This window comes from Falco punctatus (genome assembly GCF_963210335.1).
Source record: "Falco punctatus genome assembly, chromosome: 8".
NCBI classification, from domain to species: Eukaryota; Metazoa; Chordata; class Aves; order Falconiformes; family Falconidae; genus Falco; species Falco punctatus.
In genome coordinates, this window is record NC_137588.1 from 53,138,842 (window position 1) to 53,160,555 (window position 21,714).

At 55.1% G+C, this 21,714-nt stretch overlaps 1 protein-coding gene across 2 annotated transcripts in view; it reads right to left on the minus strand.

Moving 5' to 3' along the window:
* Positions 1–21,604, minus strand: part of ARHGEF37 (Rho guanine nucleotide exchange factor 37) — a 32,531-nt gene extending 10,927 nt beyond the window's left edge. Inside the window, exons 1-3 of one of the 2 annotated variants that reach the window (XM_080398028.1) lie at positions 2,780–21,604; positions 2,396–2,458; positions 178–395 (exon numbers count right to left, since the gene is read on the minus strand). In XM_080398028.1, coding sequence (XP_080254154.1) covers positions 178–395; positions 2,396–2,458; positions 2,780–2,837 — 339 coding nt within the window. In that variant the 5' untranslated portion in view covers positions 2,838–21,604. Of the gene's footprint in view, positions 1–177 lie in introns of both variants that reach the window. The other variant, XM_080398027.1, reaches the window with a different exon arrangement.
* Positions 21,605–21,714: the final 110 nt, after the last annotated feature.

The window sequence follows — 21,714 nt, forward strand, 5'->3', positions numbered from 1 at the left end:
CACTGGGTCAGACCCAATGTCCATCCAACCCATGACCTTGGCTGATTGAGGTGAGCCCAAGAAGGTGGAAGGTGAGCATGTGGTGACCTCCTTGCAGTGATTTGGGTATCTCTCAGCTCTTGACAGATTCACCCTACAGTCTCTAGCCCCTGGGCAAGGGGACATACCCCATCTCACCTGCTTCTTCTGGAGGTGTGCTCGGATGTCCAACACACAGAGCTGGATGTTGTGGACGTAGCTGGCCTCAGTGGTGATGAGCTCTTCCACGGCCAGCTGCTGGCTCAGCTCCATCCTGTTGCAGGGCATGATCTCCTCGTAGATGGCTTCTTGGGTCTCGGCTGCATCCTCTGCATTGGGCTCTGCCCCATGGGCACTCGCCATCTTGGTGGGGCACTCTGCAGGGAGTGGCAGGGGGTTAGGGGCAGGCTGTGCAAGGGTGCTCCAGTGCCCAACCCAGCCCCATGCCCATGGTCCCTGCTCTGTGTGTGGGGAGCACCCCACAGCACATCCTCGGGGACACTCAAGCCATCTGCATTTACAAGCAAGGCGTGGATGACACTCCAGAGCCATAAAAAGAGCTGCAAGCCAGGGGCGGGCTGGCTGCAGGGGATGGACACCCATGTGCGGCAGGCAGGGGTGGACTTGCCACACACACGTGCCCAAACGCCAGCGACTACGTGCAGGGTCAGGGTGCAGGCAGGGGCCTGGCAGCACTACCCCAGCACTGGGGCTGCGCAGGGACTGGTCCCCGAGGGCAAAGCAGGGTTTGCCACCTCTCCTCGCACTCCTTGCTGCCAGGGCTAGCTGATCCCTCCCTGCCTTGGCTGTTGGCACCTGGCACGTTGCCTCGCGTTCAAGAGTCCTATTCAAAGTACCAAGAGTGTTTTGCAGTGCTTGAACAAGAAGCGTTTCTGTGCCAGGGAGAGCTGGTTTAAAAGTGACAGGGATGGGGGGAGAAGTGGGTGAAGCTGCAGGCACCTCTGCCAGAGGCACTTGCAGTCCCTGCTGCGCAATGCCCGCGCCCTGCACAGCACAGCCTGCTCCCCTCTCCTCTCTGCCTGTGGAGAGCATGAAAAATCAGAGCTGATTCATGCCATTTCCTTCTCAGGGAACACTCTGCTCTGATACAGAGGAGGATGGAGAAACTCCCAAAGCATCACAGATAATACTTAGTCCCAGGCAGGAGGCCTTGAGAGGGAGACAGCACAGCCCACAGCAGCGCAGCACACAGCTTGGCTGGATCCAGACTCCAGCCAGGGAAAGAGATGCTGCCAGGCTGCCTGTCCATGGAGGCTGTGGAGGACGTGAAGAGCAAAGGCAGGATGGAGGTGGCTTGGCAGGATAGGAGTGAGATGGCACAAGCAGCAGCACTGGGATGGCGGTTCTGCCTCTGCTCTCTGCTGCCTGCCCAGCCAGTGACAGCTGTGGGAGCAGGGAGAGGGGCTGGCGGGGCAGCCCGAGCCTCCACTGGGGAAGGGTCTGGGTAACAAGCAGGTGATACAATTGTGAGCACCAGGCAGGGTGAATGTCCCCTCCTGGCATATGCCCACTGCTGCACCAGAGGACAGCTGGGCTTGGCACAGCAAGCAAACGCATGTGAGAAGGTATCGGACCTCCGCCTGCCTTACAGGGGCACGTTACCCTGCCAGCTGTCATCCCTGACCTCTGCAGATTTGGCTGTCACCCCTGACTGCTGCTATGGGACATGGGGAGTAGGAGGCACTTTCCTGCACCCCTTTGGTTGCTTCTGAGGTGCCCAGGCAGAAGGATTCCCATTAAGGGCTGTTGGAGAAGCCCAGAGCCCTCTGTCTGGGGGTGAAAGCAAAATCCTTGCTCAGAGGAATGGCTGCAGAGCAGAGGCAGGTGGAAAGCCCTGATCTGAGACAGCCCCCGAAGCCTGGGGAGCTGTCCTGAAGCGCAGGGGCATGCAGGAGCTGGGCTGTCACTGGTCCCCGCACCAGTATCCCCCAGAGCATGCTGCTGCCTTGGGGGCTGGTCCCTAGGCTGGGGAAACCTCTTTCTCTCCCCTCCCCCCCCCCCCCCCCCCCCCGGCCTGACGCATCAGAGGAACAAGGGAATCGCGCAAAACCAAAAAGAAGCATTTCTGGGCAGCGCTGGAGCAGGCAGGGAGAGCGGGGGCAGGTTTTACTCCCCAGCTCCCAGGCAGCCGCCTGCCTTTGACATGTCGCTGCCGCCTCGGTGGCTCCCAGCATCCCTGCCCCCAACGCCGCGGGGACCCGGCAGCGTCCGCAGCCAGCCCGCAGCGACCCGCACGCAGGGGGATGCCGCAGCCGCAGGGCCCCCCCGACCCCGCGCCCCGAGCGACAGGCGCCGGCCCTGCCGCGCCCACCCCCCCCCGCGCCCCGAAACCGGCTGCCCCGGCCCCGGCTCTTACCTGCGGAGGCGGCCGGGGCTGGCGCCGGGGAGCTGCGCCCGGCTGCGGTCTCTCGCCGGCTGCCTGCGGGGAGTTAATGATCAACCCGCCGCGCCGCAGCCGCGCTGGCACGGCCGGCGTGGGCAGGACGGGGCGAGCCCGCGGCGCGGGGTGGCGGCACCCACGCGGGGGCTGGTGGCCGCGGGGCGGGGGCTGGTGGCCGCGGGGCGGCCGGGCCGATGGGCAGCGCCGCTCCCTGCACACGCCCGGCGCGGCGGGGGGTCTGGCGGGCGGCCCGGCGGGCAGCGGCTGCTCAGCGCCTCCGCTGCCAGCCCCGGCGGGGGAGGATGCGGAAAGCGAGCGGGGGGGGCGGTGCGGGGCGCGGGGGGGGGGGAAGCGCCGTACCTGGGTCTGCGTTACCCCCCGGCACGGCGGCCGCAGCCCCCGCCTTGCCCCTTGGCATCCCCCATTGCCGGCAGCAGCATGGCAGCCCCGCTGTCGCGGCACCGGCTGCAGAGCGGGGACACACCGGCTGGCTCCTGCCATAAATAAACAGGGACAAGTCCTCTGCGCCTTTTCATGGCCCTGCTACGGCTGCAGCGGGCTGCCACCTCCGCACGAGCTGAGCCCCGGTGCACCCACAGCCCGTTCCTGCACGCGTGGGCTTCCACCCTGTTACCCCGCGGGCAGGCATGGCCCTGGCCACGCGTCCCTCCGCTCTGCCATCGCCCGGCAGCTGATCTGCCGCGGAAAAGGCTTTGGAGCAAACAGAAACGAAAATATATAACCGAGGAAGTGGCTGCGCAGAGCTGGCCGTTGGGTGTTAGTGGCTATTTCGTGTGAAGTTGTTTTTTGGCTCGTGAGGTGTTTGCATCCATATAAACAAGCTGTTGAGAAGGGAGATGGTGCTGTGCTGCCAGCTCCCGCAGCTGGGAGCTCGGCCTCGGTCTGGCCACAGGGAGGGGACAGCAGCACTTGGCTTTGTGCATGCTGACCTGCAGTGTCCGAAAAATGTGACGGTAAAAAGGACTCCGAGTCTTCCCATGACTCACACAGGTCACAGGCAGTGCCTGTGTCTAAAGCCAAACTTCCCCACAGGCCAGGACGAGCTCTCTGGTGCAGACCCTCCCTCTGGGACCATTCCTGGGGGTGCAAGCCAGCCCCCTCCCCAGCTGAGGTGTGGGGGCAGATGTGGGCTGCGCAGGGCAGCACAGGGCCCGCACACACCTGCCCTGCTGGCTCCCACCTGCTGCTGGTGCCAGGAAGGGCAGCCTGCCCCACTGCCTTCCCTGCCTGCATCCCATCCCACCTGTGGGGCTGTGCCAGGCTCTGAGCCAAGAGCATGAAACTGCCTCCCTCATCCCTGTGCTGGAGGGATGCTGCACCACACAGGAATGGTTTCAGATGGATGAGCTGGGCAGCAACGTGGCAGGAAGAGCCAAGGATGGGAAGAGGCAGAAGTATTAATGCCCAGGCAGGTCTTTGGAGAAGAAGCCAACGCACGGCAATGTCCCCTGGCTGGGTGGCTGGCTGGGGTAAAGCCATCGCATGAGAATGGTTCCCAGGCTGTCCCACGCCATATGGATTTAGGGAGATACATGGCCACGAGAGAGACCTGCACATGGCTGGGCAGTGAGGGCTTTACCTGGCTGTGGCCCTGGGGACACAGACGTTGTCCTTCCTCCCTTGCAGGTGGCAGCAGGGATTCAGTCCTTGCCCAGGTGCTTTCTGAACCAGCGAAACGCCTGGCTGGGCAGCCTTTGTGCAGGCATCGCACAGGTCAGGAGTTCCCCAGCTCCATCCCTGGGCAGGATCTCTTACTGCTGTGTCCAACAAACCTGTCGCCCCTTGAGGTACGTCATCTCCGCTTTGCTGCCATCGGCATCTTTTGGCAGATCACACCAGGGCAGGTACCACGCTCCTGCAGCTGCTGAGGGAAGCCTGGCAGGGCACCATTCCGCCCTTGGATGGTGTTCTTGCCCCACTGGGGCCGGCACAGCAGGGCAGCATCCCTGGCCACTCACTTCTCCCTGACCAGCTCATGCCATGGGTGTTTCCTTGGGCGTATTTCCCATTCCAGTCTGGTTTTTCAGATGCTGGGTAACCTGGCTCCAGCAAGTTCCCTGCAGGATGGCCTCGCCGCCAAGAGCTGCAGGGAGTGGCTGAAACCTCCTTCCCCATGGCCGTTTCCTTCCTGCCATGCTGCTGACCCCACACTCCTCCTGTCCAGCCCCAGGGCTGGGGCTGCTGTGGCTAGGCTTGGCTTGGCTCAGCTTGGCTCACGTGGGTGGCTTGGGGAGCTGGAGCAGTGTCACAGGACTGTCACCACTCCAGAGCTCCCCAGGGAGGCGTGAGAGTAGGCTGGCTTCCCTGGTCTGGCTCTCCTTACAAGGGAAAAGCAAATAGGTGCCAGCTGGTCAAGAAGAATTGTTTGTGTTCCAGGGCGAGGCGTTGTGCTCAGGTTATGCCAAGCTAAAGGGTCCCAGCAGGGTGGGCTGTCCCCTGGCACTCTTGGCATTTCGCACTCTTGCGGGAAGCCAGCACTCCCAACCTGACAAAACCTGGCAAGCAGTGGCAGGGCATGGGACTGCGCATGGGACTGTGCGTGGGACCCTGCAGCCGCTGCGGAGGGCAGCAGGGAGGCAGGACTGCCTTCTCCCAGAACAGACCCAGGTTTGTGTAACCTCATTGCAAACCTGTTGTTACAGGATGTTTCTCACAGAGCAAGGGTGAGCCACCTCCACGGATCTGCCCGGCCATCTTCATACCCACTGCCACAGCAGGAGCGCTCTGCCAGCTCTTTTCTATCTAAGTAAAAAACACAACCCCAAGCTGCCGGTAAAACAAGGTACCCCCATGATGCTCCTTGTGTGATGACCACAGGCCCAGTTCAGAGGCTGGAGGAACACCTGCTTGATGGTGCTGGGCTCTGGCTCCAAACAGGCATTGTAGTAAAAGCATCAGCAAGAGGGAGGCAGGTTTGCAGGGCAGGAGGCTGCCAGCTGCCTGAGCTAAGCTCATGTGGCCGCCCAGCGTGTACGCAGCCACCCAGGGAGAAGGTACCATCTCAGCCAAAAAGGTGGTTATTTTCCCTCTACATCTCACCCCAAACTTCTGCTGGCTCCTGGAAGGCTGACAAGCATTTTCCTAGCTCCTCAAAATGTTAAAGCTCAGACTATTTGGATGAAAGCTAAAGCCATCAGGGGGCTCTCTGGGAACACACCAGACAAGCTGTGAGTTAGGCAGGGCTCACACAGAAAATAAACACAACTTCCAGCCATGCAAAGCACAACAGTTCAGGCTATGCCTAATAAGAACAGGCGGGGGTTCCTCTCCAAGCAGCGGGTTTGCACAGGAAAGTAACATTTCCTCTATTTAATCTTTTGCATTATTACTGTTCTTTGGATTTCTTTCCAGTCTTGAAAGGACTTTGTGACCACACGCCGCTATCAGCCATTCGCGGTGGAAATGAAAACACGGGGGAAAAAATTGCAGCCCAAGAATGTACTTGCAGGTGCGTCCTAATTGCAAAACTTCCTCCCACACTGCAGTTCTAGGAAGTGGAATTTGCCTCCAACACCATTGCGTGTGCATGCTGTGGAAAGCAGGGGAATTTGAGCTGGGGTGTGGAGAAAGGAGGAAAACACTCATGAAATGGAAGGTCTTTATCCCAGCATGAGCAACTCCTGAAAAACCACATAGGTGTCATTCCTTCCTCTTCTTTCTTCCCTTCCTAGCTAACGTAACCTGTGCTTAAAGCCTCCATGGGAGGGAAGGAGGGCAGTGTGTACCTGCTTGGGATAACCCCATCCATGTACTCGGTCAGGGCTGCACCTGCTTCTAAGCAAGTATGAATTGTGTTATCTCCAGAGGTCTGGAAGGAGCTGCAGGCTCCAGCCTCATGGCTGGAGGGGCAATGCCTGCACCAAGAGGAGAAGCACAGCCTAAAAATAAGCAGATAGAATTTGATCCAGGTGGAATAAATTGAGTCAGCTCTTTATTTCTGAGGGGATTATTTATGGGTCTTAGGCAGATCTCCTTTGTGGAGGAGGTTTCAGCCCCTCTCAGCCTTGCTGAGGCTACAGCACCTCAGGTCTCCTCTGTCCACATTTTAGTGCTTGAAGCTTCATGTCCACCAGCCTCTGTGGTACTTCCCTCTCCCCACAGATTCCCTGCTGCCTTGAATTGCTTTTCCTACCCCAAGATCTCCATTTCTCTCCCAGGGCTGGTGACTCTGGGCCTTTCACCCATCTGTCCCACATCCCTGTTACCAGCTGAGCCAGCTGATGGTGATGACAGCTTGAGGAGAAAACCAGATGCTGTTTTGAGGGCACTGAATGCTGAGGTAGCTGCCTTTCTGCCCAGACAACAGTGCCAGCTCTCAGGACCAGTGCGGAGCAGTGCTCTGCTGGAGCCCTCTGCCATCTCTTGCTCAACAGACCAAGAAGTATTGATATTTATTCTTTTCTTCCTTCCATTAATGCACGGATGCTGGTGGCTGCTTTTCTTGCTGGTATCTCTGCTGGTGAAGGATAACAGTTTGCTGGAGAGCACAATTATTCAGTTAGCAAACAGGTTATTTCATAAGAGCTGTGGTCTGCAAGGTGTCCCATCCCTGCCCATCAAGGACATGTGCACCTGGCCCTTTCTGGAGGCTGGTGTCTCCAAACCTGTGAGCAGGACAGGCACTTAGTCACTGCCTCTGCCCTGGCCCGGCTTGGAAAGCCATGGCCGAGCAGCACGCAGAGGTGTGCACAGTCCGTGGGCACCTGGGCAGGGGTGCCAGGGAGGATGGAGGCATCTGCAGCACTTTGCAGCTCTGGGAGGAAGGACAAATGTTTCCAGGACTGCCCAGACCCAGCTGGAGCCAGTGACACCCCATCACAGGGCAGTGCCAATGACAACACTCCTTGTGCAAAGCATCCACAGGGCAGGCGCGCTATCCCACCGAGCATCTTCTGCCTGCCGTGAGGAGTAACGAGACACAAGAGAGATAAGAAGTATTTAGAAAATTCTGGTGGTTTATGCTAATTAGTCATTTCCACTGATCAAACCAACATCTTCTCCCTGCCTGACTTTGTAGAGTTTCTGCTCCTGCTAAGTGATTACAACCACCCACCCGTGGAGCTGGAGCTCCACGTGACCACCACCTCCTCCCAGCAGCACACCACGCTTTTGTCCTGGGCCACCCACACGCCCAGGGCACTCAGGCACCCCACTGCTGTCACCCCACCCCTGGGTGCAGTTGCTCCCCTACGCACGGTGGGGGCACAAGAAGATAAGCAGAGGTGCATCCCCTTGAGATTCACCATCACCTTTGCTATCAGGTGCCTCTGGAGTCCCACCAGCACCCGCTCATCCAGGCAAATTCTTGCAAGACTGGTTCTTCTTGGAGTCACCACAGCAGCTGCTGCCTGTGCGGGAGATGTTGCAGGAGCTGACTTCTCTTGCTTGAGAGAGAAACAAAGGGTGGGAGGGAGGCAAGAGCAGCCCTTTGAAGCTGTCAAGCCAGTCTGTGTGCAAGCTCTCCATCCCTTGTTCCACTGACGCAACAGGGAGTGCCTCTGCCATGACAGGGCTTGTGTCTCCACCACAGGCAAGTGTAACAGCTGCCACCTTGAGAGGGATCATCATGCGCTTGATTCATTACTGAAGGCAGAAACCCAGCCCAGGAACCTCAGCCGCTGTGCTGTGTTTCACAGCATGGTAAGGTCACCTGAAGCAAAGACCTTGCCATAGGCCACCAGCTCCACGCACTGCCGGGAGGGAGGGAGGGCAGGGGTGGGTAGCCCCCAAGCTTTGTGCAGGGGAAGACCACAGCCAAGCGGCTTTTCAGGGGAGCAGCCTAATGCCGGAGATCTTCAGTTCTCGAGCAGATAAATGACCAAGCAGGGAGAACCAGGCCTTTCCACTGGCAGCTATGGAGAGCTGCAGGTAGGCAGCTGCCTGGTGTGAATGGTGGTCTGACCTGGCAGGTCAGTGCTGGTGAGGCTGCCACATGCCAAGGCTGAGAAGACCGAGAAATGTGGCCAAACAAACTCAGAAGCAGTGAAAAGAGGCTGAGGTGGAAGGAGAGGTCCAGAAGCAGCAGAGAGGCTGCAGGACCAGCCCACGGTGTTGCCTACATGTCCTCCTCTACCCACCTCCTCATGTCTTAGCAAGGAGGATATTTTTCTGGGGAGGAGTTTGCTGTGGGAAAACCCCATCAGCAAATACTGTGGAACACAAAACAATGGCCAGGAGTCCCACATGCCGGTGGCACTGAAGTCTGGCAGCTGAGAGGAGAGCCTCCTGCGCAGCCTGGGCAGCACCTGCCCAGACCCCAGGGTACAGCTCAGCGCCCCCGTTCCTGTCCGGTTATCCTGGCTCCAGCAACATGGGGCTTCTTGCCAAAGAGGCAGCGCCCAGTGGAGGCATGTTCTGCCCGTCAGTCACCACGGCTGAAAGCAGAGCTCCGCTGTGTGTCAGCAGCCAATACTTCATCTCCTGCCCTCCAGCCTCAAGATGACTGCAGCGTCAGAAGGACGTCACCATTATTAATATGTGCAGATGAGATGCCAGCTCCAGCTCCTCCACCCGCCTTGACTCACCAGCCTACGCCCCAGCTGCATAGGCACGATGGTGGTGGAGAGCCACCAGCCTTGAGCCCTTCCAGTTAGAGACTTCTCTGCCCAGCCTTGGGTCCTGCTCTGGCCAAGGGGGATCACTGGGACATCCAGCAAGGATGTGGGGAATGAAACCAGGTTCACGTGGGCTGTCCAGCGAGATGGCCAGCCAGGTCTCCCACCACAGACCCTTGGGGACACAGTGCTGTACGGGACAGAGACGGGAAAGAGCTGCCAGGCAGATCAGTTGTTACAGGCAGGGAAGGAAGGGCTGAAGCGAAGGGTCAGTTTTCACAGCAAAGGGATGTTACCCACGGAGGATCATTGAGTGTGTCCAGAAACGATCTGAAAAAGGGCAGAGATAGCAAAGTGCCCATGTTTGCCACCAGCACTGAGCTCTTCAGAGCAGAGCAGACAAAGGCAGGCTGCCAGGAGCTGCCAGGTTCATCCTCCTGAACGGTGGGACAGCAAGGTGGCCAAAGAAACTCAGGTGAAGGCAGAACAGACACACAAACCTGTCTTAACGCTGGTAGCCCGGTGATGGGCGCTGACTAGTGCGTCTCCTCCCAGCAAGGAGATCTTGGGGCTAGTGCTGAATGATGTTTCCAAAATGTTTGGAGCAAAGAAAACAGAAAATTCCCTGCAAGTGAGTAGGAAAGAAACAGGAGACGAGAAAGGATGCTTTGCCACTGCATAAGCCAGCAATATGCCCATGCTCAGGAGGTTGCGTGTGGGTTTGGCTCTGCCCGTTGCCTCCATCTCGAGAAGGATACAGAGGAGGCTCAGAGAAGGGAGGCAGGAATGCCCCAACCTCTGGAGCAGCCTCTATATGAGGAACAGTTCCATGGACATGAAAAGGAATGATGGAAAGGGGTGTGATACAGATCTGCACCGTCTTGGGAGGCACCTGAGGGTGTGGAGGGGTGATTACTCACCATCTCTTCCAGTGCAGGAGTACAAGCTCCAAACGAAACTACCTGGAGGGAAGTTTAAAACAAGGAAAAGGAAGTGGTTCTTGGTGCAATGTATAGTTAGAGCGAGGAGCAACTTGCCACAGGATGTGACAGATGCAAAGCATTTAAACAGGAACTGGATGAATTCATGGAAGAAAAATCCTTTGCGTTATTAAATACAAAGAACCACCATCTCTTCCTTGAGGCTGGAGGACTGGTGGGAGCTCAGGGACTATTCTCAGGAAGTCTTGCTGTGCCCTTGCTCTGTGCCTCTGTAAACCTCTGCCATGGGCCACAGCTGGAGCCAGGATATTGGCCTAGATAAGCTGTCACGTGGCTCTGACATTTTGTCAAACTGCTGCCCTGAGATGAAGCCACAGACCGGGCAGCTCGCTGGGAACATGGCACACTGCTTCCTCACCCAAGGGCAGCCTGGGCTGCTCTGGTCACAGGCTCTGCAGGAAGGCTGCCCCACATGGGGCTCAGCCCCACCTGTGCCGTGTGCCAGACCAGCCCTGCCATCACAAAGATGTTCCCGCTCCCTTTGGGTTTAAGAGAACTGTTGATGATGATCAACTGAAGTTCACTATTTTTCTTCAAGTGCTTTTTGGAATGACTCACCATGGGGAACATCCCTCTGCCTGGACTCCTCTGGATTTCAGGCAGCATACAGCCTAACGAAAGCAAATACTTCTGCTGTTAACAGCTGTCTGGTGATGTCCTTGAGACAGAGGAGGGGAAAAGAGTCTGGGAATTCATGGAAACCACAACACATGTTCTGGTCACAAAAAATTTTTAAAAAGTTCTTTTGTTAGGATTCAGTCCCGCCTCTTTCACCAGCCTGCACCTCTGCGTGCATGTCTCCACTGCTTAATGCTTGCAGGAGTTGTAATCAGCGCAGAGGTGGCAGGAGCTGGTTATTCGGACACAGCAGCTGACTGTAGTGTCTTCTGTTTGCCTGCTGCCACATGGTCTGATGATATGATCTGATCACTGTGACACACAGGCAGCACTACTGAATTCAGTCTGAGTTTGGAGATTTCAGAACATTGTCTCCAGTTCCCTGGGGTGATAAGACAAACCTCACAGCAAGGGCACACAGAGGGATGCTGTCATATGCCTGGAGTTCCCTGCAATGCACCAGTCCTCAGAAGCCAGGTACCAGCTGCTGGGTACAGAGATGTGACACCATCAGCTTTAATGGGAAGATCTGACTCCGGTCTGTCTCCTCTGTTGCATGAGAGAGGGTCCAGCAGAGGTGAAGCAAGGAGAAATTTCTATTTTTAGAAGCATTGGTTTTCAGGATAGTTTTTTGAAGAGGTGACTGACAGGACTTCATGTGCTCCAGACACTGAACACACCAGTCACAGTGTAGGTCACTCCGGAAGCTACTTGACCCTTGGGAACTGAACAGGACACCTAGGGAGGAATGATCCTTTTTGTAGCATCTGCCCCAACCTGCCATGAGAAATGATCCTGGTACAGCAGCACAGAGATGCTGAGGACATCCAGTGCCAAGGCTGGCAGAGAGCTCCCAACCAGGACCTGGCACCTGTTTTGACTTCATGCATTGCTGCTGCAGTTCATGCTGCAGCATTCAAGGGATGCTCTGGATGCATCGCTCACCTTTTGGCCAGCAGTGACATAGGACAGAGAAATGCCGTCACCTGCTGCACCGCATGGCTGTGGCAGGTCCACCCTTGGGTGAACGACAAACACTCATTTCTTCCCTTCTGGCCTCAGGCCATTTTTTGTTTCCCTGCAGAGGGGAGGCAGGTCCCACAAGTCTGAATTTTCTTGAGAAGCTTCAGAGTGATGTAAATTGCCTGTTTCAGACAGCAGGTTGCATGCCAGTCCTAGAAGCCTGGCTCCATCAGCCTGGGTAGCACAGACTTGCTGTGGGGAGCCACGGCTCAGCACCACACACCTTCCTCTCCTCTGGAGACCTGGCAGACTCTGTGTCCTTCTGGAGGCAGGATCACAAGGGACCTTGGGAGAGCAAGGGAACTGCCTCACTTAGGAGGGAGGTGATAAGTCCTGTGCCTGAGTCACATGAGATTTCAATCTGCTCCCCAGGTGCTAGTGGTCTTTGGATCAAACCAGCAGCACCTGTAATCAGGGTGAGGCATCCTTGCTGTGTGACATTCCTTTGCCAGACGTCAGTCACCACCACACAAATGTGGCCTCACAGACCCAAAGCAGATGGATGCAGAAAGGAGCATGGGTGTGAGAGCTCTGCACCTGGAGCCTCACGCAGTGATAAATAAAACACCAGTGTTTTCACCCAGTCTCAATGCTAACAAGGCCAGGCACAGAGCAGTGATTAGCAGGGCTGTGTTCCCATCATGAAGCTGCTCTGCAGATGAATCTGGTCCTGGGTTGTCCAAGGTGCCCCCCCGCTCAGCAGCAGGAACCAGCCTGCTGCTCCCCCTCGGCAGAGGACAATGCAGAGGGAGCTTTGCCAGAGCTGCAGTCAGTGCAGAGCAGAAGGGAGGTTTGCACCTAGCTGGTGCTGCTCCCAGATTTGCATCACGGGCACCAGCAAAGGCCCCTACTCTTCAAAACACCCAGCTACTTCCCAGGGCACCCAGATGACTGGCCCTGTGTCTCTGAGCAGCAGGCAGCAGTTCAGTCTATGGCCAGAAAAAGCCATGGCCGAAAGCTGCCTTGCAGTACCACAGAGCCCCAGTTAAGCTGTGCCCGCAGGGTCTTGCTGACACCCAGCTCTGAGGCTGAAGCTGGCACATCCCTGGCTGGTTTGGAGCACGGGCATGGAGAGCTCAGGGCTGCCCGTGAGATCCCGCAGAGCTGTTTTCTGTGGCTACCTACATGTTGGCTGGAGCCTTTAACATGGACACTTGCTTCTGCAAAACCGCAGCCCCTGCTCTCCTGAGCTGTGCTGAGCTGCTGTTCATTGGTGCTAAAATTAGCCAAAGGCCCATCAACAAAAGAGCCCTTGAAAGAGCTCACTCTCAAGAGCATCAAAGCGGGACACCCTACACCCTTTTCATCTGCTCCTCAGATAATAAAGTGGGACCCAGTGGCGTGACTGCTGCTCTAGAGGAGATGTGGAGCAGGGCCTTGCGCATCAAGGGGCTGTCTGATTTGTTAGTGATATTTCCAGTACTGTGGCAACAATAACATGTGATGAGCCTTTCCCCTTATCTGGCACTTTCCACCTTGTGCTTTTCACAAACGCTAATGAACCAGAGCTCGTGATGATCTTTGCAGGAGGGGAGACAAAAAATCAGGCATAATCAAACAGCATCTCTCAGCCCATGTTGTTTTTTAATCGCAACAAGAATCAGATTTTGAATGACACGAAAAGCTGCTCCATTGAGTAGAGATGTTCAGGCCTGCAGGTGACTGTTGGAAGGGAAAAGACATAAGGGGATCCTACCCCTGGGAAGACATGCTCACGAAGAGGCTGGAGCCCCAGGTTTCCAGTTACAATTTGTCTGGAGTCAGGTACTCCAGTCTGAGTCCAAATCCTGGGATAGTTTGCCCAGTAGCATCGCAGTACCATGTCTTGTGCATGGCTTCTGGGAGATGGGCAAGCACTCAGCATCCATCAGAGCTAGTCTCCTTTGAATTCCCCCAGGATTTAGAAATCGGGAGGGTGGCCTAGGGAATATAAGATTTAAAAATCACAGAGACATTTACAAACAATCCCCAGGAGGGATGGAGCTCTTTTCCGCTGCACCAGGCTCTCTGGGGTGCTCTCAGACATGTTTTTCTTTCCAATCTTGGGAGGAAGCAACTTGCTTGGAAAAAAATTGGAAGGAATTGTAATGCCCTGACTCCACAGGGCTAACTCCATGACCCCTGAGGAGGTGCTGATAAAAGCCACCACATGACATGCCGTTAGCATAAAAATCACCCGACTCAGCAGCCCTTGATTGGGTCCCACATCATCCAAAGGCAGCCTCTAGGTATCTTAAGAGGAGGTGGGAGGCAGAGGGAGCATCCCTGCTGCAGAGGGGCCTGGGGGACAGGCAACACAGCCTCTGCTCATAGCTCTGTGTTATTTTTCCTGCAATGTGTAAGGACATCCAGAGCACCCCAAGAAGAGGGGTGGACTGTGCTCAGCTGGCTTTGGCCACTGGAGAGCAGCAGTGTCACCCAGCACAGCCGAACCTGCGCTGGGCAGACGAGACCAAGCTGGCCACATCCCACACTCCAGGCTCTTGCTCTGCTACTGCAGCAGCAGACACTCTACACCAGCTGCTTTTATTCCTCTTATCCTCCCTGGCATCCTAAACCACAGCACGTGGCATGTATAGACCCCATGTTCCCTAAAATGGTTCAAGAAATTATATTTAAGGGGAAGATTTACTTCAAGGTGTATCAGCCATCATCCACAAGCTGAATTATTTTGTGTCAGAGGAGACTCACTTCAATGATTTGAACCTGACTGATTTAAGCTGTCTCACAGAGGAAATGTGCCCTGGATGCCAAATACCAGTACTCTGCACTAACAGGGTAATTAATTCAAAAGCACCAGAGAAACTGCTGCTGAAGCCTTATCCATAGCACTTGGCATGCAGTGAATCAGCTGTGCTGCCATTTACATCTTTTTTTGGCCCCTGACTTCTTCAGAGTCTCTCGCCTCACCTCCCAGTGCATCTGCTCAAGTACCCAAAGCAATTTCAAATCTGACATCACTGCAAAGTTTGGACTTCAGTTTCACCCCCGTTCAGCAAATTGTCTCTAGCGATTGTGCCAAAGGAAAGGAGCTGCAGTTCCTTCATCTCCCTACAAACACTTCTGGAGCTGCACAGCCTCTTGGCACTGGATTAGGGAAGGAACCTACTTTTAGAAATCTTGTGGCCATACACAGTTAAGGCAAAGTAAAACAAGGTATCTCAAAGGAAATCAGGTAAGCTCCATCAAGAAAGAAATTTTAGGGATCTCGTGTCTCAACCTTTTCGCCTGGGTTGGTAGCCTGAGCTTTGCAGCAGAGCTGGGGCAATCCAAGCAGCCTGCAGACACTGCTGCTTGGCAATCATGATCACTAGAGAAACTGCAGGAAAGAGTCTTCCAGGGAACAAGTTCAATGGTAGAGCTTCAGCTGTGCACTAATGGCATTTCCTATGAATCATAAAAATTACTTGAAAATCCCCCTTTTCCTGCAGTACTTAAAACAACCTTCCCTCCAGCCAAGAACGTCCCAGACTGCAGAATTCCCCTGTAACTTCTTGCAAGGCTTGGAAATGGTGCTGTTAGCTTATGGACACCTTCTCCCCAGACCCAGATACCTTTGGTTCAATTCAAGCACTGCAAGAATATTTGTCCCACTGCCCCAGCCATGCTCTGTGGACCTGGCCAGAGCTGTGCCCCAGCTCCAGGGTTCTCCATGTCCCTTCTCTGCTGCAGGACAAGCAAGGCATAATGCTACATCCACACTGTCGTGGCTGTGGATGATGGGGTCTATCTGGAGACACGATGTGGTCAAATGCAAGGGTTTGGCATAAGTGGAGAAGGCTCGCCCCAGCCTTGCCCTTCTCGTGCAGCAGTGCCAGAGATGAAATCCCAGGATCTGGGTCAGACACGGCATGGCTGCTTATGTCTTTTCTGATGCAATAAGGCATCGTTGGTGCTGGCTGTAACCCTGGACCACAAGGGATGCCAACTTTCTGAGGGTTATGTGCGAACACTTGAAGCAGGCACCCTTGCCAAAAATAATGGTGCCTCTTGCCTTGTGCCAGAACTGGCATTGAAGCTTTGTGCTGAGAGCCAGCCTGGCAAATGCAGCCGGTGTCAGACTGCTCCAGAAAAACAGAGTTATTTTCAACCTGGACCAGTTCCCTGGGCTGGCTCCATGCAGCCCCATGACTGGCCCTGACAGCACAGGGGAGGGAGCAGCAGGAGGGCAGGGACAAGTGGCCCTGGCAGAGGGCCACCTCTTTGGTGCCTGTGGATGCCCTTGGTGTGGGTGGGTGTCAGGCAGGACATTGCCCAAGGAATGTGGAAGAACCAGATCCCTCCCACCCCACTGCAATGCCCTGGTGAGCCCCACATCACCCAGCTCTGCCAGAGTCACCTGCAGGGGAGCAGGGTTTGGCCAGATGGGTGGCAAAGCCACCACATGAGGTGTCCTCAGGTATGCAGACAGGACCGTCCAAAGGTGAGCTACCTCACGTGGCGTCCCAGCACAAGCCTGGTTTGGTTCCTACTGGCACAAGCTGCTCCTCTCCAGCTATTTTCCCAAATGCCGTAAGCTCTGCTAAAAATAGCTGGATGGAGAATCAGCTAAGGTCAGTGCAAAGCCAATGCCCATGGGCTCAGGAGGGAGGGCAAAGGCCCCTTCGTGAAGGGCACACTGCTGGTGTGATGGTGTGGGCAGGGGGAGCATGAGGAGATGCTAGAGCAGAATGGGTGCCCCAGACAAGCAACCTGCTGTGTCTATGAACCTGCAACCCAGATCTAATTTAAAACACAAATCCCTCAGCCGTGGCAGAAGCTCACTTGCCCCTCCTGCCAAAGGGCAAAGAAATACTGAGATGACTTTGGCTGCCCAGGACTCAGTGAAACCCACTGGTGGTGTCTCAGCTTGTGCATCCAGGGTTTGCTCACTTACAGGAAAAACTGGGCGCAAAACCGCCTTGGCTTCTCCATCTCTCTGAAACACTAAACACCAGAGAGAGACAAGACCTTGGGCTGAAGGTACGGACCTTGCTTTTTCTTGGCTACACAGAGTACACAGGGCAAACATGTCCCTCTAGAGAGGGGCTAGTGCTAGGTGGTTGGAGGGATGAGCCAAAAGACAAAAGATAGTAGCTTTACTTCTGAAGGTCTTGGGTTTCTGCTGATTCCACTCTTCTTTTTCCTTTGCATCAGCTCCAGCATTTTTGGACCTTGCCATGAGACAATCTGATTCCCTAAACCATTAGAAAACTAGCCTGGCAAAACAAGGCAATTGTCTCCTGCCAGGTCAGGAGGTGCATCAGCTCAGAAAGGGGCCAGACTGGTAGAGTGAGTGGCCAGGAGTGAGCAGAACTCTTCCTCTCGGCAGGGCATGGGATCTGTCAGCCTAGCTCAGCTGTGCCATGTAACTTTGCCCTTTGCTGTCCGTAACTTCCACAACTTTGCCCGCTGTGGTCTGTATTGCAGAGTGCTCAGGGTGTGCATCCCTGGTGCTCCTAGGTCCTACCTGCAGCAGCAGGAAGAAAGCTCTGGATGATGGCAGCTCCACTCCAGAGAGGCTCTGAGATTACACCTTGACCTGAACACAAACTGACTGCTCTGGAGCCGAGGCACTGCATGCCCTTTGACTTTTTCAAGCATGACTTTGCTTAGATTGTCACTTCACTGTTCCTCCCTCCCCAGGAGCCCAGGATATCCCTGCTGCCCAGGAGGATGAGCAGCTGCCTCCTGCTCCAACTTCACAGCAGTACGTATTTGCTGACACAGTTACAAGCATGGAAAGAGGATGCTGCTCCATCAGTGCTGCGTCAAACAGCTGGTTTATTACACTGAAAACACTCCTTTGCTGGGATCAAATTAAGAGGTTTGGAGATGCTCAGTTGCAAAGCAAGCACAAATAAAGGATGAGCAACACTGGGATCAAGGAGAGCTGGTCACACTGGAGGCTTGGTTGTGCAGCAGGATTTCTGACCTATCTTCTGGAAAGGGAAGAGAGGGGATTTATTCCTTTCACTTTATCAAGTGATGCAGCTATAAACGTATTTTCATTGTCTCAATGACCCTGAAAGATGTGAAAAATAATAATGAACAGGAGCTAAAGAACAGCTTGTGGATGCTTTAGCTGTCCGAGTTCACCCCATCCTCTTTGGTGGTGGTGCTGAGGCTGGTGTTCTCCCTGTTAGCAGTGAATTCAATGACTCTCATGTTCTCTCCTGGGGGTCTGCAGAGACCCTTCCAGGCAGCAGGAGGTGTTTCTTCAGTTTTCCCATCTGACCGCTCCTGTTTGGTGTTTTGGCTGACAGCATATCATTGCCAACAGGGGACAACCCTTGCACTGTCCCCTTAGAACTCCTTGAGCCATTCAAGTCACCAGTCTGGCAGAACATTAACCAGAGAAAACATCAAGAGAAACATTAGGAAAATTTTCTGTAGGCTTGGACAGCTGAACCAACCACAGCCTAAAAATCCCCTCACAACTTATATTTTCAGTACATCGTAATTGATATAATTTTAAATCCAGTCGGTATCTCCATGGGGTTTATGTTTGTACGGATCTTGGTATTGTTTGTGTTTGTCTTCACCAATTTCTGTGCTTTCTTAAAGACTCAGGACACAAACCCCAAGGCAGAGGATGTCTGCAAGGGCAGACAGCTTTCAGACTGTCAGTATCGTCACCGCTCAGCGAGGCATCCCCCAAACATGGTGCCATAGGATGTGGTTTTCTGCAAGGGTCTAGGAGGGGAATTTTCCTGTACTGTGGCATCAAGACCAAACAGATCCACTGGCCAAAATAAAAACCAGCAAAAGCTCTTGCGCAGGTAGACTTCATCCTCACATGGGGGGAGGATGCCACACAAGGTGAGACCCACCTCCAGATCTGATCAGTTTCTGGACATCTAGGATCCATCAGGCTGTGAGTCTCCTCCAACCTCATGCTCTGATAGTGTTGTTTGTTCACTGGGTTTAAATCTGCCTACCCAGAAATACACATGTGCCTTCCCTCTTCTCTGAAACTGAACAAAGCTTTCCTTGCTACTCCTTGTGGAGACTTAAACGGATCCCCGGAGCAAATGAGACGTAAACCTAAAAGGTAGGATCCAACATGGTGTCCCCAGCCCAAAAACAGGTGTAGCCTGCAACCACGGGAGTGAGGAAATGGGAAACAGGCTGAGGTCATCTTGGCGTGGCAAACAGTGGGATGCTGGCACGTGGGGCTTTCCAGCTCTTCCTTCATGGAGCATCCAGAGCTGGAGATGGGGTGGAGGTTTTCCCCACACTCCTGGTGCCAGTGCAGGAGGGCGTTCACAGGTATCCTTAGTGCTCCCGGCCAGGGGTGGTGGAGCTGCAGCTCTGCTGGTAGGTCTTTCTTCTCTTCTGTATTCTGATTTTAGCTTGGTTTCTGCTGGCTGACTTCTGCCCTCTCTCTGCTATCCTCCAGCCTGTCCTGCAGCCCTTCCCACATTGCTTAGACTGATCCTCCTTTGAATCCCCCCATTCCCCCCTCCTCTCCTGCAGGACCCATTAGTGAATGCGTGTTAAAAATAGCAAAAGACAAAATATACCAAATTATTTCAGGCCACCTCTTCTGCACAACACCCACCTAGACTGCACACATTTGGGGGAAGGTGTGTGCCCGGGTGTGTTTGCACGGGGCTCAGCTGGGCCAGTCGAGGTCCCGTGTGATATTCCCCGGGCCAAGGCACCGGCAGTGTCCCTTGGACACAGGGATGTCCCCCGGCAGGCAGGAGGTGGCAGCATTGCATAGCCCAGCAGATCCTGCTCTCCTGAGTACCCAGGCATAGTCTATTTAATGGCCAGGAGCTGCAGACCTGTTTTTCCAGCTCCTCCAAGGATACGTGACTCAAACCGAACGCCTCCAAACAGCTCAAATCCCATCCAAAGCAACCATTAAAACCAACAAAACCCCGAAGGCCGCTAAGTGCACATCAGTCCTAAGCTGTCTGCAAATCAGCATCAACAGCAGTCTGAGGGCAACTGAGGACACAGGGACTCTGATTTTAGAAATGAGTGTGATGTTTAGATACCTCATTTGCCCTTGAAACTCCAGCCCCCTTAACTAGTGTGCAATGTATCTGAGCTCCTCCGCACAAGATCCACATTCCCTTTGAGTGACAAGAGTGCAGATATTCTTGCTTGCGCAAATGCTCCTTGACAGAACCGAGGTGGGAATGAGTTGGAGGCTAGCTTGCTCTCAGAGCATCATTTTCAATCTGGCACACTTCAGGCTGATTTTGAGTCTTTCACATTTTATTTGTATTAAAGATGTGGAAAGACCTGTAGTAAAGCCTTGGATCTAAGGTCCCTAAAACACAAGGGGACCTTGGGGCTGATATTTGCAGTTCTTTTTTTCTCCAATTGCAGGACACTGCTGGCTGCTCGTCTTCCCTTTCCATTCCTCCTGGTCTCTCACTATGGAGTCATCCTGTAGCTGACTGAGTCCACCTCGGGAAGAAACAGGCAAATCACAGACTTTCCTCGCTGCCTAACAGTGAGATGGACAGGAGCCAGGACTTTTTTGCACTTGTGCAGGCAGAAAGTGTTTGTATCACAGTGCCTTCGCCAAGCTAGAAAGCAACATGGTGAGTGCAATAAAAGCCTCTATCACTGTGTGGATGCTGTTCTGTTAAGAGGACTTCTCTACCTTTACATGAACAACTTCCTACAGATAATAGCAGTGTCCCAACATGGACCTCTTAATCTCAGTTTTATCCAAACTAGTTAGCTATTCAAAGAAATCTGTGCATAGAGCAGTCAAAATCAAACTTTATTATTCATATGGCTTTGGGTGTGCCGGGCAAGCTGGAAGGCAGGCAAGCTCTGACTGCCTCCCTTAAAAACAGACACCCTGAGCAGGCTTTCCTTCTACCTACATGAGCTGAATTACTGTAGCTCATTTCTTTCTCCTGCAGACTGAATCATTTCCCAAATGTAGGCTTGCACAGCAGAAGAAGCTGCTCTGACAGGGAATGATGATGAGTCACCGGGAATTCACAGCTTTGTGTTCCTGCAAAGGAAAAACTCACAGCACCAAGCAAGGGGGCAACAGAGGAGATCTCGGTTTTGACAGACAGCAAGAAACAGCTCCTGGAGCATGAGTTGCTGGGTCAAAGCAATCTGGGGAAGGAGAGGAGCTGTGTGTAACAGCCACGTGAAAGCAGGGGGCTGCAGGGCCAAGAGGTGGCCATGACAGGTGGCTCTGCCCATGGTGTGGTCCTTGTGAGGGGCCACAGCCTCCTCACCTGCACTGAGAAACCCCAGGAGGAGATGCATGCAGTCTGGGATCCACGGTGTGCACACCACAATCCGAGCGGGCAGAGGCTGAAGGTCAGAGGGATAAATCGGACGCGGCAGGCCGAGCAGGGAAGGGTAATGAAGCAGATGTCGTGTGTACAGGAGCGGGGAAGCCACCACCAGTCCCTCAGCCCAGGCCTGCAACCTGCCAGGCTGCAGATACCGCAGGGCCCGGGTGCTGCGGGAGGACAGGGACAGGTTGTTGTGGATTCTTACATACAAACCCGGAGTGCTAACGCGCACACAGAGCGGGGCCTGGGGTTTAACAAGAACCTTGAATCAGCGCCAGCAGCCCAGACACAACCCCACACAGAAAGAGACATGAAGCGTGCGTCACGGCGGTGACTGACCCAGCTTTATCTCCCACTCCCTCACCCCGACAGCCACCTCGCAGCTGGCAAGGGCAGCCGCCCGGCTAGCCAGGCGCTCCCTGACCCCGGAGGGCTGCCAGGGCGGGCGGGCTGAGCGGACACCTGGGAGACTCAGCGGGAGCCTCGCGGTTTGAGGCCTCCCAGCCCCAAGCCGGGCAGCGCTCGGGGCAAGCCAGTCGAGGCCCGCGAGGCGGGGCACGGGGCCGCCTGTCCCTTTAAGGAGCGGGTGAGGGCACGCACGCTGCTCCCCGCCCGCTTCCGCCCGGGCCCGGCCTCCGCAGCGCGCATGCTCCCAGCTGCAGGCGCCGGCGCTGCGGGCCGGGGGCGGGTGAGGAGCGACGACGGCCGTTGGCTCCGGCGGCGGGTGGTGCGTGCGCGTGCGTAGAAAGCGCGTCACAGCCCCGCCCCTGCCCCGCCCGCCAGCCCCGCGCAGGCGCGCTGAGGGAGGGAGG